Source organism: Myotis myotis, unplaced genomic scaffold (genome assembly GCF_014108235.1).
Source record: "Myotis myotis isolate mMyoMyo1 unplaced genomic scaffold, mMyoMyo1.p scaffold_m19_p_6, whole genome shotgun sequence".
Classification (NCBI taxonomy): Eukaryota; Metazoa; Chordata; class Mammalia; order Chiroptera; family Vespertilionidae; genus Myotis; species Myotis myotis.
Window position 1 is genome coordinate 38,390,558 of NW_023416368.1, and position 18,882 is coordinate 38,409,439.

At 38.9% G+C, this 18,882-nt stretch overlaps 1 protein-coding gene across 10 annotated transcripts in view; it reads left to right on the forward strand.

Annotated features, from left to right (window-relative positions):
* The window catches only part of NSD1 (nuclear receptor binding SET domain protein 1), a 148,595-nt gene that overhangs the window by 62,986 nt on the left and 66,727 nt on the right, over nucleotides 1-18,882 (forward strand). For 9 of the 10 annotated variants that reach the window (XM_036315183.1, XM_036315188.1, XM_036315185.1 and 6 more), the window contains 6 exons: nucleotides 1,826-2,096; nucleotides 3,306-3,415; nucleotides 6,173-6,248; nucleotides 10,991-11,109; nucleotides 12,038-12,181; nucleotides 18,157-18,280. In XM_036315183.1, the coding sequence (XP_036171076.1) occupies nucleotides 1,826-2,096; nucleotides 3,306-3,415; nucleotides 6,173-6,248; nucleotides 10,991-11,109; nucleotides 12,038-12,181; nucleotides 18,157-18,280 (844 nt within the window). The remainder of the gene's footprint in view (nucleotides 1-1,825; nucleotides 2,097-3,305; nucleotides 3,416-6,172; nucleotides 6,249-10,990; nucleotides 11,110-12,037; nucleotides 12,182-18,156; nucleotides 18,281-18,882) is intronic. The other variant, XM_036315191.1, reaches the window with a different exon arrangement.

Below are 18,882 nucleotides of genomic sequence, written 5' to 3' on the forward strand. Positions count from 1 at the left end.
CTCTCTCCTTCTCCCTTCCTCTCTGAAATCAATAAATATATATTTTTTAAAAATTTATAGTGAAATATATACAGTAGACTCATTCTACAGTTTTAGTTACCATGATCAGAAAATACTAAGTGGAAAATTTCAGAAATAAACAATTCATGTTTTAAATTGTGCGCCGTTCTGAGCAGCATGATGAAACCTTGAGATGTAATGTTCTGCCCCTCCTAGAACATCAGTTACCCCTTTGTTTAGCCCTTAGTCACTTAGTAGCCCTCTTGGTTATCACATCAATTATGTATCGCAGTGCTTGTATTCAAGTCACTCTTATTTAATAATGACTCCAAAGTGCAAGAATAGTGAGGCTGGCAATTCGGATATGCCAAAGAGAAGCAATAACGTGCTTCCTTTAAGTTGGGTGGGGAACATCTGGCCCGAGGGCTGTATGAGGCCCGGGAAATAATTTGGTGTGGCCCTGCCAAGGTATTATGGCTGAGTTAATTAACCTGCCAAATATAGTAGGTTAATTTTAAGTAGATAATTTTGTATGGCCTGTGAATGATGTTGTAAATATACAAATGGCTCTTGGCAGAAAAAAGGTTCTCCATCCCTGCTAAATGAAAGGTGAAAGTTCTCAATAAGGAAAGAAATAATTGTAGGCTGAGATTGTTAAGATCTACCATAAGAATGAGTATTCTATCAATGAAATTGTAATGAAGGAAAAAGAAATTTGTGCTAGATTTGGTGTTGCACCTCATGTAAAAGCTACAGCCCCGGTGGGTGATAAGTACTTATTTAAGATGGAAAGGCACTAAATTTGTGGATAGAACACATGAACAGAAAGGTGTTTCAATTGAGGGCAATGTGTTCTGCCAGGAAGCATTGAGCCTAAATTAAGACTTCAGCAAGGAGTCCCCTGAAATGAATGACACCAGGCCATTGGCTGCAAGTAAGGGATGGTTACACAGATTCAGGACTACATTTGGCTTTTTATCATCTCATATTATCACAAGAAGAAGAGTACAGTGTAATAAGATATTTAAGAGAGAAAGACTGCATTCACATAACTTTTATTATAGTACATTGTTATAATTGTTCACTGTTATTATTAACTAGAGGCCCAATGCACGAAATCCGTGCAAGGGGCTTAGCCCCTGCTGCTGTGGCGGCTGCTTCTGCCTTGGCGCCCACGTAGGCCCCCCGCCACCACATTGCCGCCTCTGCTGCGGCTTTGTCCAGAAGGACGTCCGGTCTAATTAGCATATTACACTTTTTTTTTTTTTACACTTTTATTATTATAGATTTTTGTTACTATCTTGCTGTACTTAATTTATAAATTAAACTTTATCATAGGTATAGGAAAAAACATAGTATATATAGGGTTCAGTACTACCCAGGGCTTCAAGTATCCACAGGAGGTCTTAGAGCATTCCCCCGCGGGTACTACTGTATAACATAAAATTTATAATTTTAACTATTTTTAGGTGTATAGTTCTGTGCCATTAACTACATTCACATTGTTTTGCAACCATTACCACCATTCATCATCTTCAGAACTTTTTCATGTTCCCAAACTGAAACTCTGTACTTATTATTTAAAAACTTCCTATTTACCCCTTTCCCAACCCAAGGCAACCACCATTCTATTTTTCGACTCTGAAGTCAAGTTATACAATATTTATTTGATTGTGATTAGCTTTTTTCACTTAGTGTAATGCTGTCAAGGTTCATTCTCATTGTAGCATGTGTTATAATTTTATTTCTTTTTAAGTGCATTATTCTTTTGACAGTCAAATTACAACTTTGGCCTATGGATTCTATTTTTATTTTTTGCTCTTAGGTAAGTTCCCGCTGTGAAGAAGAAAACCTTTTAGCTCGAAGTCGATCTAATGCTCAGAACAAGCATGTGGATGAGAATTCATTGATTTCAACCAAAGAAGAGCCTCCAGTTCTTGAAAGGGAGGCTCCGTTTTTGGAAGGGCCCTTGTCTCACTCAGAACTTGGAGGTGGACATGCTGAGTTGCCACAGCTGACTTTGTCTGTGCCTGTGGCTCTGGAAGTCTCTCCACGGCCTCCCCTTAAATCTGAGGAATTGCTAGTTAAAACACCAGGTAAGATGGGGATGGGGTCTTAGTATGTAAGTGGATATGACTAGAGAAAGCAGGGGATTTTAGTATGTTTTATTTTAGTATGTTTTGATGGAAAGCCAGTGGTGTAAATCTACAACAGAACTACCCACTTTGTTCTGAGAAATCCCAACGTACTGGCTAAATGGATAAAATGACCATAAATTGGTTACACACTGTTAAGAAGACATATTTAAAAACTGCTCTCCTTACTCCATTGTTGCTGTTCATGACTGTTGATCAACTACCGTGTGAGTCAACACCAAGATAGCTGGGTTTTTGAGGAGAGGCATTGCACACTGTGAAACTTATGCTTCAGATACTGGCTCACTAATCCTTGTGTTACATGGGAAGTTGTTTAACTGCTAAACTTATATCCTCATCTATAAAATGGAGATTATAATATAATAATGTATAATGTAATTTACCTGACACATAGGAAGCAGTTTTGTGTAAATATTCTCTTGGAAGTGAATTGCCGATTGGTTTTCACTTTGTTATTCTTTATATATGTGTCACCTGATGAGAGTTGGATCTAACTAAACATACTGTCTAATTCATCTTCTGACTGTTGAATATTGTGGTCAGTAAAAGTTGGGCTGTAGCTTTTTACATTCCCAAGAATACCTTGCGATTATATTCCTTTAAGAAAAGTATCCTAATTGTGTTTAATCAAGTAAGGCAGAATCAAAAAGACTTTAAATAGAATAATAGTTACTATTTCATTACCTACTGTGTGCCAAACTCTGCTATTAGGCTTTTAACATAATTTTTAAGAACAGTCCTGCAAAGTAAATAAATGTCTTTTATTTATTTAGGAGCAGAACAAAAATTCTAATCCTAGTTCATTTATGCCCAGAATTCAGGCTGTACCTCACCGTACTTCTCCTTTGGTCCTTACTATTATTGAATTCCTCTAAAGGCAGTTCTGCCCTTTTGATGTCTTCTGTGTTCTTTTGTGATTTACACACACACACACACACATCCTCACATTAGTTTGTCTATATTGAGAACTATATTTTATATTAAGTAACATTTTAGAATAAATAAATTCCTACCCTGCCCCTCCCCACAAGATGATGAGAAAAACATTAAAAAATATGGTGAGTCATTTTTGTGTCATATTATAGATTTTTAAAAATTAGCTTTTGCCCGGTTTCTACATAATCTAATGAAAAGATATATGTATTTCAGGAAATTATGAAAGTAAGCGGCAGAGAAAACCAACTAAGAAACTTCTTGAATCAAATGATTTAGACCCTGGATTTATGCCCAAGAAAGGGGATATTGGCCTTTCTAAAAAGGTATGTTATTTTAGTCAGTTTAAATGCTGAACATATATATAGAAGTTATAGAATGCCAGCATATACTTGATCGATCTGAGAGATCCTATATAGAGACTATTTTGCATTTATGTGGAAATGTGTATCATTTGGTTTTAGGTTTTCATTACAAATGAAAATGAAAAAAGCTTTTAAGATTGAGTAAAGCGTAAGCCAGTCGGAGAAAGATAAATATCACATGATGTCACTCATATGTGGGATATAATGATCAACATAATTTGATGAACAAAAATAGATCCATAGACAAATGGCAGGGGAGGTGGGGGAGTTAGAGAGCAACCAAAGGACTTCATGCATATTAGCATAATCAATGGACACAGACATTGGGGTGGTGGCGGCTTGCCCGGGGTGAGAATGGCTGGTGGTGGAGTGGGGCATCAATCCGGGGGAAAGAGGAGACATATGTAAAACTTTAGACAATAAAAATTAAGATTAAAAACAACAACAAAAAAAGATTGAGTAAAGTTTGTGTTTGTTGTAATTAAACATTTCAACTTAAGGTTTTGAGTTTGCAGTCTTGGTTTTTCATTAGCCAAGAAGGCATCGTTAAATAGTAGATGGAAATAGAAAATTATTTTCTAATTCTATAATGGAGGAACAGCTGGATACTGATTTCTTAAGAAACATCTTGTGCCCCTTAAGTGTGAGGAATGGTAGTTAGAATTTCAGTTGTAGGATGCATAGATTTCCTATTAAAATTTTTTTAAAGAATAACTACATATTTTATTCAATAATTTGAGTTTTTGGACTTCTTTCTTTAGCTATAGGAAATTCTTATATTTTAAATCCTACATTAAGGCCTCTTAAGTTATTTTTTTTGTTATTTAATATATTTTTATTGATTTTTTTTTAGAGGAAGGGAAAGAGGGATGGAAAAATAGAAACATCAATGATGAGAGAGAATCATTGACCTGATGCCTCCTACACGCCCCCCACTAGGGATCAAGACTGCAACCCGAGCATGTGCCGTTGGCCAGAATCGAACCCAGGATCTTTCAATCCGCAGACTGACACTCTATCCACCTAGCCAAACCAGCTAGGGCAAGGCCTCTTAAGTTTTTGTTAGATATTTACCCATCTAGATTAGTGCATAAATGTAAATTTTAATTTATTTGTATTCCAACTCCTTTTTTAATTTCATTTTTAAAAAATTAAATTTTTATTGTTGAAAGTATTACATATGTCCTCTTTTTTCCCCCCAATTGACCCCTTCTGTTGTATCCCTTTCCCCCCTTCACCACCCTATTTATTGTCTGTGTCCTTGGGTTATGCAGATATACATACAAGTTCTTTGGTTGATCTCTTCCAACCCAACCACCCATCCTCCCCCTCCTTCCCTCTGAGATTCTGCAGTTTGTTCTATGCTTTTTTGTCTCTGGATCTATTTTATTCATCGGTTTATTTTGCTTATTAAATGAAATTTTTAATTTATTTTGTGTTCACATTCCTCATTTTAAAAACTGCATTATATCCTTTAAATTCATTTATTCTTCTCAGTCTTATGACATGGACTTTTTAATTATTTTTTGCTCATTTCCTGCCCTACAAACCTTCTCTGCAGTTTATACAGCCTTCCATGATATCATGTCTACAACTCACTATCCTCTCTTTGTACCTTACATTCTAGTAAGGCTATGATAATCTCCTTCTGCAGTGCTTTCTCTCCTGGCTTTGTCTTATTCAAATCTTAGCTATTTTGCAAGATTCTGGAAGAGGTAGATGGGAAGGGCCAGGTAAACTGGAATTCAGTTGAATATTTTGTGCATAGAGTGATATTTGCAGTCAGATGATAAATTTAGTAGGCTCTTAACCTCTTGCCTGCCTACCTGCCTGATTGCTCCTAACCGCTTCTGCCTGCTGGCCTGATTGATGCCTAACTGCTCCCCTGCCGGCCTGATTGCCCCCAACTGCCCTCCCCTGCCGGGACCCGCCTCCTTTGCCAAGACCCACCTCCAGGCGGCGGAGACGCCGGGACTGGCTTTCTCCGTGCCACACAGAGCCACGGGACCCCCCAGGCCTCACCAAGCGGAGCGGCCACTGGGCCCCGCCTCTGCTGTGCGCACAGCCATCTTGTGGTGGTGTTGTGCGAGGGCGTGATGCCACCTAGGCTTTTATTATATAGGATGTATATAGTAAGCATTTGGAAATTCACATCTGTATTTTATCTTGTTTTGTCTTCAAACTTTGGAAACTTTATATCAAGGATGGTATCTATTGTTTTGACTTTTTGTGGCGACTAAATTTTGTTTTATATTCATAACGAAGAAAATTATTTTTGTGGGAAAAAGACATTTTCTTGAAATGGAACTAATTCATACTGTGAATTACTCTTGATGTTTAAGTGTTTTGTCTTAATATTGCTGTAATTTATATTAATTAGAAAGATATTTTATGATTCATATTTTTTAATATTCATAATTCCATCAAGTAAACAACTATATAAAATCTAATTATACATACAACTGTATGAATGGAGATTTTAAATACAGGGTGGAATAGAACTGAGAGCATGAGTCTCTGGGTACATAACCCTTCTCTTTCTCCTCCCACTTTAGAGCTATATTCTGTATCTACATTTAGAGCATTTAAAAAAAATCTGATGCCTTTCCCTATGAAGTTTTCATTAAACCAGGATCCTGTATCTATGGCAGTAGACTGTTCAGCTTTTGGTGTATACTAAAAAGGGTTTATTTTATGTTGCATTTTACTTATTTGTAGTGTTATGAAGCTGGTCACTTGGAGAATAACATTGCTGAATCCTGTGGTGCATCTCATTCTAAAAAGTTTGGTGGAGGTGAGTATTTATGAGATTTTAAAAATGTAATGCAAAAAAGAGTGTGAAGCACCTTGTCAGTTAACTAGAAAAGTTACTATGTATGTAGGGAAGACCAGTGACGTTGAAAGTTTAAAGACGTGTTTGCCCATAATATGCATACTAAAACTATGCATGACTCTAGAAAATTATATCACTTTCAGCTTGATCTGAAATTAGTTAAATGGAATTAGAATTATATTAGTGTAGCCATGGCCAGTTTGGCTCAGTGTATAGAGTTTTGGCCCACGCATTTGGGGTGTATGCGAGAGGAAACTAATCGATGTGTCTCTCACATTAATGTTTCTCTCTCTCTGTCTCTCCTTCTCCCGCTCTATCTAAAAATCAGTTGAAAAATGTCCTCAGGTGAGGATTAACAACAACAGCAAAACGAATTATGTTTCTCTCTCTCTGTCTCTCCTTCTCCCGCTCTATCTAAAAATCAGTTGAAAAATGTCCTCAGGTGAGGATTTACAACAACAGCAAAACGAATTATATTAGTGTAAGAAAATGTTAGGAACAGTAGAGAAATATTCGCTTCTTAATTTTCTGTTTAAACAGTTCTCCAGAATGCATCATTATTTTTTTGGTTTTGGTTCAATTTTTGTTCCTATAGGACAGAAAATATGGAATCTTAATTGAGAGGGAAATTATAAATCATCTAAGCCAGTGGTTGGCAAACTGCGGCTCATGAGCCACATGTGGCTCTTTGGCCCCTTGAGTGTGGCTCTTCCACAAAATACCACTTGCGGGCACGCATGTACAGTGCGATTGAAACTTTGTTGCCCATGCACAGAAGTCGGTATTTTGTGGAAGAGCCACACTCAAGGGGCCAAAGAGCCGCATGTGGCTCGCGAGCCACGGTTTGCTGACCACTGATCTAAGCCAGTCTTTGACAAACAGTCTTAGTTTCTTTTTATCACACTACTAGAGGCCCAGTGCACGACATGCGTGCACTGGCGGGGAGAGGTGTCCCCTCAGCCTGGCCTACACAGTCCAGGAGCCCTCGGGGGATGTCCGACTGATGGCAGTTGAGCATCCTTAGCGCTGCCATGGAGGCAGGAGAGGCTCCCGCCACCACCGCTGCACTTGTCAGCAGTCAGCCTGGTTTCTGGCTGAGTGACGCTCTCCCTATTGGAGCACACTGACCACCAGGTAGCAGCTCCTGCATTGAGTGTCTTCCCCCTGGTGGTCAGTGCACATCATTACAACCAGTCGTTCTGCCATTTGGCCGATTTGCATATTACCCTTTTATTATATAGGATAGGATACTCTGAGCATATGCTTGAAAAAGAGAGCTTACATTTGCACCTAGACCATTGTGGTTGCTTCTTAAGTGCTTTGGAATCTTTTCGATTAAATTGGAATTTGACTCCTGGCACTTCTACTTGGTGATTTTGGTTCAGCACACAGGTGGAATGGACTGCCCTTCATTCAATAATGGATATAATAGTTATAGTTGGAGCATTTACTCTACCAGGTCTCTTGCATAGGACTATTACTGCTAATCCATCTAAAGCAGTGGTTCTCAACCTGTGGGTCACGACCCCTTCACAGGGGTAAGACCATCGGAAAACACATATATAATTACATACTGTTTTTGTGATTAATCACTATGCTTTAATTATGTTCAATTTGTAACAATGAAATTGGGGCTCACCACAACATGAGGAACTGTATTAAAGGGTTGCAGCATTAGGAAGGTTGAGAACCACTGAAAAGCATTATAAAGAGTTAGGTTATATATATATAAGGCTAATATGCAGATTGTCCCCTCGGGAGTTCCATCACTCACTATGATGTGCGCTGACCACCAGGGGGTGGCACAGAACAAAGGAAGGCCCCGGCCAGCAGCTGGCAACTGGGCCCCGATCAGCCCTAATCACCAGCCAGGCCTAGGGACCCTACCCATGCATGAATTTCGTGCAGTGGGCCTCTAGTTGTTAATATTATCTCTTATTTTATAGAAGAAAAATGAACATGAAAGAGATGGCAGTGTTGGAGAACTAAATCCAGACTCAACTAAATTCATTGCTACACTACTTTGTTGTTATCCACCCCAGATTTTCTCCATGCCAGTTTTTTGAACCACTTTGATAATTTGTCTGCCAATGACATTTATTGATTATTACCATTCCTGAGATATTAGCCCAGATTTGAGCCCACTGCATCAGATGTGGTCTGCCAGCAAAGGGTATCATGGGAAGATTATATCTCATGTGGTAATAAATGCATACTGCTTCTTTAAAAAAAAACCAACTTTCTCTTTTTAAAATATATTTTTTATTGATTTCAGAGGGGAAGAGAGAGAGAAAATCAATGATGAGAGAGAATCATTGATAGGTTGCCTCCTGCACGCCCCCTACTGGAGATCAAGCCTGCAACCTGGGCATGTGCCCTTGACCAGAATCGAACCCGGGACCCTTCAATCCGCAGGCTGATTCTCTATCCATTGAGCCAGACCTGCTAGGGCCATACTTCTTTAAATGTGATGTATGGTTATTGAGTTTTTTAGCAAGTAAATGTAGCAATATATTAGATTATTTTAACCTTGTGTATAATTGTAATTTGTAGGTTTATCAATTTGCTTGCTTGCTTTTTTTTTGTTAATCCTCACTGGAGGATATTTTTTAAATTGATTTTTAGAGAGAGTGGGAGGGAGGGTTATAGAGAACTAAGGGGTGGGAAGGAGAAAGAGAGAGAGAGAGACAGACAGACAGACAGACATCAATGTGGGAGAGACACATCAATTGACTGCCTTCCTTAGGTGCTGATGCTCCAGCCACTTAGCAACAATGTCCAGGGCTACTTGCTTGCTTTTTTTTTTTTTCCTGAACCAATTAAAAAATTATCTTTATTGTTGAAAGTACTAAGATGTCCCTTTTGTTTGTTTGTGTTTTTTTTCCCATTGACCTTCTCCACCCCATACCCACCCCTCCCAGGCCTTCAACACTCTATTGTCTTGCTTGCTTTTTTAAAAAACTGCTTACAAAATAATATTAGCTCTTTCTTATACTTTCATACTTAATTTTTTTTTGGTAGAACATACAACTTGGAAAAAAAATACAACTTGCACTTTATTCTTTGTATATTTCATCTAAATTTTTCTGCTTGTGCCCTAGCCAGTTTGGCTCAGTGGATAGAGCATCAGCTTGCAGCTTGAAGGGTCTCAGGTTTGATTATGGTCAAGGGCACATGCCAGGGTTGCGGACTTGACCCCCAGTAGGAGGCATGCAGGAGGCAGCTGATAAATGATTCTCTCTCATCATTGATGTTTCTCTCTCTCCTTCCTTCCTCTCTGAAATCAATAAAAATATACATAAAAATTTTTTTTTAATTTTTCTGCTTGTGAGAATTTTGGACCTTACCTCTGCCATTACATTACCTCTCTTTAGTCATAGGCTATCAGTTGCGTTGATAGCAGATCTTCATCTCCATTAGGCAGTCCAAGAAAGAACTAAGGCAGTTTTCCAAAGCCCAGGCTCTGTTGATACCTAGGCTAAATATCTTGAAACATAGTATGAAACATCTCTTTAGATTCCTCTTGATATTTCTATAACAAGATTTAAAGTATGTGTAATAAAAAATGAGAGACTGGAATTTCATTTTCTAGATATGTCAGACCACACTTTCACTTTTTATTGTTGAATGGTCATGGTCATAGTACTACTGTATGAATATATAAATATTCTTTTTCCCCTTTCTCTACCCCAAACTTTATATTTATTTTTTGTTAATGCTCACCAGAGGATATTTTTCCATTGATTTTTAGAAAGACTGTAAGGGAGGGGGAGAGACAGAGAGAAACATCAATGTGAGAGACACATCAATTGGTTGCCTCCTGCACACACCCCAACCAGGGCCAGGGATCAAAGCTACAACTTAGGTATGTGCCCTTGACCGGAATTGAACCCAGGACCCTTCAATCCGCAGGCCAATGCTCTATCCACTGAGCCAAACCCACTAGTGCTAAGCCAAATTTTATATATTTCAACTTTTCATCTTAATCTTTAAGTCATAGAGTGATATAATTTACTATCTTTAATCTTGGAAGCCAAGTTTTAGTATTTTGGTCTGACTTTATAAAAGTATTTTCTCCTCATCTATAGGATATTAAAGTCCTTTGAGGAACTAGGAAGTCTTTTATTTCAACCATGTAGGACAGTGATTTTCAACCGCTGTGCCACAAGTATTTTTAAAACATGCAATACCTATTTTAGTCAGGGGCACTGACCTCTTTTCCCTTAGATTGTCAAAACAAAGAAGCCAACAGCCAACACAATAATAGCTGTCTGGTGACCGAATCAAAATTATACCTTTTTTTGTTTTGTACGATCCACAAATAAAATATAATACATTTTTGGTGTGCTGTAGAATTTTAGTAATTAGTCTATGTGTGCCATGAGATGAAAAAGGTTGAAAATCACTGTTGTAGAATGGAATTGCTTTAGTAACCTACCTATACAACTTATTATTAAACCTGTATGAGACAGAATTTATACATTTGTAGCTAATTCCCCAACTACTTATATAGTCATTGGTAAGTCTCTTTACCTCTCTGCTCCTGGTTTCCTCATCTACAAAGTTAGAGAATTGAACAGTAAATTCAAGGTTAGTTTTTACTCTAACATTCCGTAATTCTATGAGGGTCCTTTAGTTGAGGATAGGAGTTCTTGCACTTGGGTATCATTCACTAGCAGGTAACACATGTTTTTCTGTCATAGGCACTACCAAGATATTTGATAAACCAAGAAGGCGAAAACGACAAAGGCATGCTATAGCTAAGATGCATTGTAAAAGAGTGAAAAGTGAAGACTCATCAAGAGAAACTCCAGGCTCAGAGGTATTACTCTGTTCCTAATCTTTTGATCTTCCAAAGCAAAGCTACTTTTCACAGTGGAGCCCACATCCCTCTTTCCCTTGAGTTTATTTAATAGTATTCTCCTGAAACAGCTAATGGATATAAGGAATCCTGGAGAAAAAGGATTGCCTTATTCTAGTAAAAATCAGTCAAGGCACATATGGCATCTGTAGGTATAACCTTTTTATAAGATCACATTGTATACTCTAGGCGTTAGATGAAATTTCATGTTTCATCATGAAATTTCTAAAAACCAAAGAGCACAATAGCAAGTAACCATATGATCCAAATGTTGCCCTTTAAAAAAGTTGAGACTGCTGCAGTTAGGGGGAACATTCATTTGCTTATTTTTTAAGACCATCAATTGCTTAATTTTAGAATAAAATTTGTAAATATCAGTTTTTAGGAAATAGAGATAGACTTAAAACAATAGTTTGCAGAGCATCAGTGTAGTCATTGATGCTATGTCTGGCTTTTATAACTCAGGTTAAAAGAGCCTTAGTACAAGTCAGGCCAGCATCATACATTATAATAAAGATTGTTTCTTTCCAGGACAATTTGAATAGAATGCCTAAGAGGGGCATTATTTAGGAAACACTGATCTTGGAAGGACAAATAAGTAATCAAATAAACTTAAGAATGTTTTCTCTCCCTTAGTGAAACCTTAAAATGGAACAGCTCAAAAAGTTCCAGTGGAACAGCCTCAGAGCAGTTAGTGGCAGGGCATGAGGCGCCCACTACCCGCCCAATCACAGCAGGGTTAGAACTAACATTGCATGCAGTCCGCCCGCGTGATTGGCTGAACATCTGTAAGTGCTTAATGGCTAGACAAATAGCAGTCCAGAGGGAGGGGGTCAGATGGAGGAGACATCAATAATGCAGATATGGGACATTATTTTTTCTCTGCAAGGGAGAACTGATGACACACAGGATGGCTGCAAGTCTCAAGGAGGCTGTTGAAGAGGGCATAGAAAACGACCATGGGATGCCTGCATCTAAAAAACTGCAGGGTGAACGAGGTGGAGGAGCTGCCCTCAAGGAGAATGTTTGTCAGGTAGAAAATGTCTACTTGCCTTCTGATTGCATGCTTATCTTTTCTTTTTCTTTTTTCCTATACATTTCATTGATTTTTTTAGAGGGGAAGGGAGAAGGATAGAGAGTTAGAAACATTGATGAGAGAGAAACATCGATTCGCTGCCTTCTCTACACCCCCTGCTGGGGATGTGCCCAAAACCAAGGAATATGCCCTTGACCAGAATCGAACCTGGGACCCTTCAGTCCACAGGCTGACGACGCTCTATCCACTGAGCCAAACCGGTTATCTTTTAAGAGAAGCCCTCTCCATTTTTTGATGGCCCATTCATTATTAGGAGAATAATTTTATTGGATGATTCCAGTGCAGTCGCTTCCCTTTGAGGATTTAACTCTTCTCCCTCCCCACATAAAGAGAAAGTAGGAGAAGTATATAGTGTTGGTGAACCACTTGCCCTTTGTTGCCCGTGAGTAGATGACCTGAAATAGGTCTCAAATGGGAGAAGTGGAGAAATGAATCTGTGAATCTGTGGTTGCTCACTCAAGATCATTTTCCTGTACCTCTCAAGGTGTGAGAATTTTTGGATTTCTAAGGAATTTTCCAAGGGTAACTTTTGCTATAAGATTTGTTTAAAAAACAATTTATTTTTTTTTGCTATAAAGTACTTAGAGGACCTACCATTTATATAACTTTAGAGACCCTACTGCCTATATTTTTATAATTAGAAAATAAATGTTTATACAGTATTTACTGTGTTTTAAGCATTGTCCCAATCACTATAAATATTACATCATATCATATTGATTGTAATAATCTTATAAGTAGATTATTATCATTATTTTTTTTAATTAAATCTTTATTGTTCAGATTATTACATTTGTTCCTCTTTTTCCCCCCCATTACTCCCCTCCTCCCAGTTCCCGCCCCACCGTCCGCCCTCACTCCCCACCCACTGTCCTCATCCATAGGTGCACAATTTTTGTCCAGTCTCTTCCCGCATCTCCCACACCCCTTTCCCCCCCAAGAATAGTCAGTCCATTCCCTTTCTATGTTATGTCCCTGATTCTATTATAATCACCAGTTCATTCTGTTCATCAGATTATTTATTCACTTGATTCTTAGATTCACTTGTTGATAGATGCATATTTGTTGTTCATAATTTGTATCTTTACCTTTTTCTTCCTCTTCCTCTTCTTAAAGGATACCTTTCAGCATTTCATATAATCCTGGTTTGGTGGTGATGAACTCCTTTAGCTTTTCCTTATCTGTGAAGCTCTTTATCTGACCTTCAATTCTGAATGATAGCTTTGCTGGATAAAGTAATCTTGGTTGTAGGTTCTTGGTATTCATCACTTTGAATATTTCTTGCCACTCCCTTCTGGCCTGCAAAGTTTCTGTTGAGAAATCAGCTGACAGTCGTATGGGTATTCCCTTGTAGGTAACTGAGTTTCTTTCTCTTGCTGCTTTTAAGATTCTCTCTTTGTCTTTTGCTCTTGGCATTTTAATTATGATGTGTCTTGGTGTGGTCCTCTTTGGATTCCTTTTGTTTGGGGTTCTCTGCGCTTCCTGGACCTGTAAGTCTATTTCTTTCACCAGGTGGGGGAAGTTTTCTGTCATTTCTTCAAATAGGTTTTCCATATCTTGCTCTCTCTCATCTTCTGGCACCCCTATAATTCTGATGTTGGTACGCTTGAAGCTGTCCCAGAGGCTCCTTACACTATCTTCGTATTTTCGGATTCTTTTTTCATTTTGCTTTTCCGGTTGGGTGTTTTTTGCTTCTTTGTATTTCAAATCTTTGACTTGATTCTTGCGCTCCTCTGGTCTGCTGTTGGGAGTCTGTATAGTATTCGTTATTTCAGTCCGTGTATGCTTAATTTCTAGTTGGTTCTTTATCACAACATTGAGGGTCTCATTAGATTTCTCGAGGATCTCATTAAGTTTATCGGCGGCTTCTAGACAGTTCTTGAGAGACCTTAAAAGTGTGGTTCTGAACTCTATATCTTCCATTGACAATTTTGTCCTGTTTCTTTGTCTCCGCATTTTGTTATGCTTTCTTGGTGCACCCCCTAGTGGTCTTTGTGTGCAGTCTTGTAGTTAAGCCTTGATTGTTGTAGCTAATACTAGGGGGGATTTGACCTCCAGGCCAAGTGGCTGTGAGAATCAGCTGTGTCTGCAGTGAGAGAACTTATGTCCTCTAGGGAGGTGCTAATCTGGCATTTGTCTGAGGCTATCCGGCAAATGCCTCTGTGCAGGGCTTGGGCGGGGCGGGTGGGTCTTCACGGGATCAACAGGGTGGGCCGGAGAGAGCAGTTACGTCTGCTCTCAGTCCTGTCCCCAGGGGCTCTGTCTCTCTGAGTCCCAGCAACTGCTGCAAACCTCGGAGAGAAAGCTGCACTCGCTCCGACCGAAGCCAGACAGTCCCGCTTCTCCCGTTTGAGTCAGGGTCCCTAAAGACTCGCCCGGATCTGGAGCTCAGAGTCTGTGACTCCCTCCCGATTGAAAACACCAACCGCGCCCTCAGCCACCAGCCCGCTCTGCATGCACTCCGCACCTCAGTATTTGACTTCAGCACTGTGCCTCCTCTGAGTGTCGGTATGCGATTCTCTTTCCTCCTAGTTGTAGGACTTCCACTCAGCCAGCGTTCCTGTGGTTCTGGGTGATGTCCGTTCTGTCTTTTAGTTTCACTTTTGAAGTGGTTGTTCCAGGCAGCAAACTCCGGCGTTAACCTATGCCGCCATCTTGGTTCTCCCTTCTATTATCATTATTAACCTAATTTTATACTTGAGGAAACAGGCATAGATATGTTAAATAGTGAAGCCAGGATATAAACCCAGGCAATCTGGCTTTAGAGCAGCCGTGGGCAAACTACGGCCCGTGGGCCAGATCCGGCCCGTTTGAAAGTAATAAAACTAAAAAAAAAAAAGACCATACCCTTTTATGTAATGATGTTTACTTTGAATTTATATTAGTTCACACAAACATTCCATCCATGCTTTTGTTCCGGCCCTCCGGTCCAGTTTAAGAACCCATTGTGGCCCTCGAGTCAAAAAGTTTGCCCACCCCTGGTTTAGAGTCTTAACCAAACCACTGTATTGCATTGCCTATCTATGAGATGTGACTCCACTTTATTGTTAAAGAGCTGACTCCACTTTATTGTTTTAAGAGCCTTTATTTGATTTGGGTGTAGAGTCAATTAAATGGTTGTTTTGGTTATGATCTCTTTTTATGGTCTTGATTTACCTTTGTAAATTCTTTAAAATTGGCATATAAAAATTTTGAAGATATTAGTTTGTTTTTTTCCTAATCGAAATAGCTAAAAATAAAACTAATCCAGGGCAATATAATTTCAACTCAGTTTCTTTGTTCATTTTCACTATTGTACACACACACACACACACACACACACACACACACATACATTTTGATCAAAGAAGGTTGACCATATTCAGTCCAGCTCCCAAACACAGGGTTAGTCCTCAGAGACTTATACCCACAGAGATTATTAACGAAAAATGATAAATAAAATTATGGTGACTCAGTGGTCCTGGCTTGTTTAGATCAGTCTTTTATTAAATCTGTTTTTCTTCTGTAATTTATTTTTTATTTTAAATTTTGTTTTATTGCTTAAAGTATTATATAGAGTATTACATATGTCTCCTTTCTTCTGTAATTTATTAATAGTGCCTCTTTTTACTCTCAAGTGTCCCACTTTGAAAGATACAATATTTGTCAGTTTTTATGTGTGAATAGTGGATAATGGGGGAGCTGAACATGTGAGACTAGTTCAGACTACAGATTGATTAAGATCTTGAGGTCCCTTCCTAATCTCTAGCTGCCTCTGGCCTTATTCCCTGCTAAAGTTCTACTCACTTGTTTATTTTATGTTAAGTGACCAAGACCTGTTCTATTTCTTTGGGTTCCTAAAGATAATAGATTTACCTAGCCACATGTTCCCTTTCTTCTCTTATAGAATAAGTATAAAACGTTTTTTTGTTTGTTTTGTTTTTTGTTTTTTTGCTAATCACTATGGGGAAACTAGTCAAGATGTTGGAAGGGTAAAAAGTAACAAATATTAGGAATTTGCAGAATTTTCATAAATCTTCAAATGTTTTCAGAGCCACATATCTAGATAGATCTTACTTCCTAAGGCCCTATCTTAAGTGGCACCCTGTCTTAGATGAGATCATCTGAGAAAGATGATATTTCTGAGCTGGTTCATATCTCAAGGGTTGTTGAAACCTTAATTGGAGCTCATTTAGAACAGTTGTGACCCAAGTCCAGCTAGCTAGTATCTCTTGTTGAATCTTTGCAGTAGTCTTCTTGATTATTTCTTTGCTTCTTTTCTCATCTTTCTACTTTTTTAAAAAAAATTATCTTTATTTTTAAAAGTGTTATAGATGCCCCCTTTCCCCCATTGGTCCCCTACTCCCCGCTCTTACCCTCTCTCCAGGCCTTCACCACATGGTTATGTATATAAGTTATTTGATTAATCTCTTCCTGCCTCCCTGCTTCCCCCCCCCCGCCCCCCTTCCTTCTAAGAATCGCCAGTTTGTTACATGCTTTCATGTCTCTGGATTTATTTTGTCAGTTTATTTTGTTCATTATATTCCACATATAAGTGAGATCATGTGATATTTGTCTTTCTCTGACTGGCTCAGCATAATACTCTCTAGGTCCCTCCATGTTGTCTCAAAGGGTAAGAGATCCTTCTTTTTTACAACTGCATGGTATTCCACTGTGTAAATGTACCACAGCTTTTTTACTCACTCTACTGATGGACACTTGGGCTGTTTCCAGATCTTAACTATTGTAAATAGCGCTGCTATTGTAAATATTTTCTTTCTTTTTTTAAAAAAGGTATTTTTTATTGATTTCAAAGAGGAAGGGCGGGGGAGATAGAAATAGAAACATCAGTGAGAGAGAATCATTGATCGGCTGCCTCTGCAATCCAGGCATGTGCCATTGACTGGAATCGAACCTGGGATCCTACAGTCCACAGGCTGACACTCTATCCATTGCACCAAACTGGCTAGGACGTAAATATTTTCTTTCTGATTGTTGTTTCGAGTTTCTTAGGATAGATTCCTAGATCAGCTTTCTATTCTTAAACTCAGTTTCGACGTAGCAATCACAAGGATCTGTTTTTAAATGAGTCACTGATTTTAGCCTTCCTTTGGTAAAGCTATCTAATGAAACACCTAAAATCTGAAACTCTGTACCATAATCAGTAAGGTCACATAATCAGGCCTTTGCCTCTCTTGTACCTCATTTTCTACCACTTACAACTTTAGTCCCATGACACTGGCTTTCCTTGCGCTTCTCAGACATGCCATGGTTTTTTTCCATTTGTGGACTTTCTATACTTGCTGCTTTCCTGGCCCTTCCTTCACATCACATGGCTGATTTGTCATTCAGAGCTAATCTGAGCAGCTATTCCTAATCACCCAGTCCAAAGTATCTATTTGAATTTTCTACCTTCAATTCTCTACAATAATGCTTATCATGTCTGATATCTTTTCTGTTTAAGTTTTTACTTGTATTTTCTATCCTTAGAATATAAAAACCATAAGAACCAGGGATCTTGTGCTACCTGGTAATCATTACATATTGCATGAATGGTTGGTGGGATTTCTTGTTTCTGGCAAAGCTACTTATTAATCTTTGCCTTCCTAAGGGCCTTCTTGGGATTTTTAAAAACCTTTTTCTATAGCTCTAACCGGTTTGGCTCAGTGGATAGAGCATTGCCCTGGAGACTGAAGGGTCCCGGGTTCGATTCCGGATTCCGGTCAAGGGCACATGCCTGGGTTTGGGGGCTCAATCCGCATTAAGGGTTGTGGAGGAGACAGCCAATCAATGATTCTCTCATCATTGATATCTCTCTCTCTCTCTCTCTCCCCCCTTTCCTCTCTGAAATCACTAAAAATACAGTATTAAAAAGAAAAAGACAAAAAAAAATACTTTTTCTATAGACAGATCTGTTTTCTTTTTCTTAACAGAACTGTGAGAAACTGGGTGAGTTGCTGTTATGTGAGGCTCAGTGCTGTGGGGCTTTCCACCTGGAGTGCCTTGGATTAACTGAGATGCCCAGAGGAAAATTTATCTGCAATGAATGTCGAACAGGTAAAGTTAGATACAGAAGGATCTTCTTCTAAAGAAATTTTGAGCTTTAAGTTTTTCATTTATAGGAGACACTGTTTTGTTGCAATACTGAGCTAGTTGCTACAGACATAGAGATAGCTGCTATGCAGTCTTTGCCCTCAGAAGAGCTTCCAAATTTATAATAAATGTATAGTATAGCATAATGTAGTGCAAAAGTGTTGTAATGGAGATACATTTAAAGTGCTGTGTGAACAAAGATGAGACGGTGCCATAGAAGGAGATACCTGAGTTTGGCTTTAAGAGAAAATAGAAATTTGTATGGAGATGGGAAGGACAGAGGGCCTAGTAATGAAATTAGAGAACATTTGTGGAATAGGAACTGTAGATCAGTGCTTTTAGAGTTTAAGATATTTTAGGAAAGAGGTACTTGTTAGTGACAAGGAAGGCTGCTGGGTTACTGGTGATGATTTATATTTCTTGACTAGAGGCCCGGTGCATGACTTTGTGCATGGGTGGGGTCCCTCAGCCTGGCTGGCGATTGGGGCTGATTTGGGCCACAGGAGGTTGGGGGGTGGGAGGGAGGCTGCAGGAGGTTCCAATTGGGGCTGGCCAGCTTGCGGGGG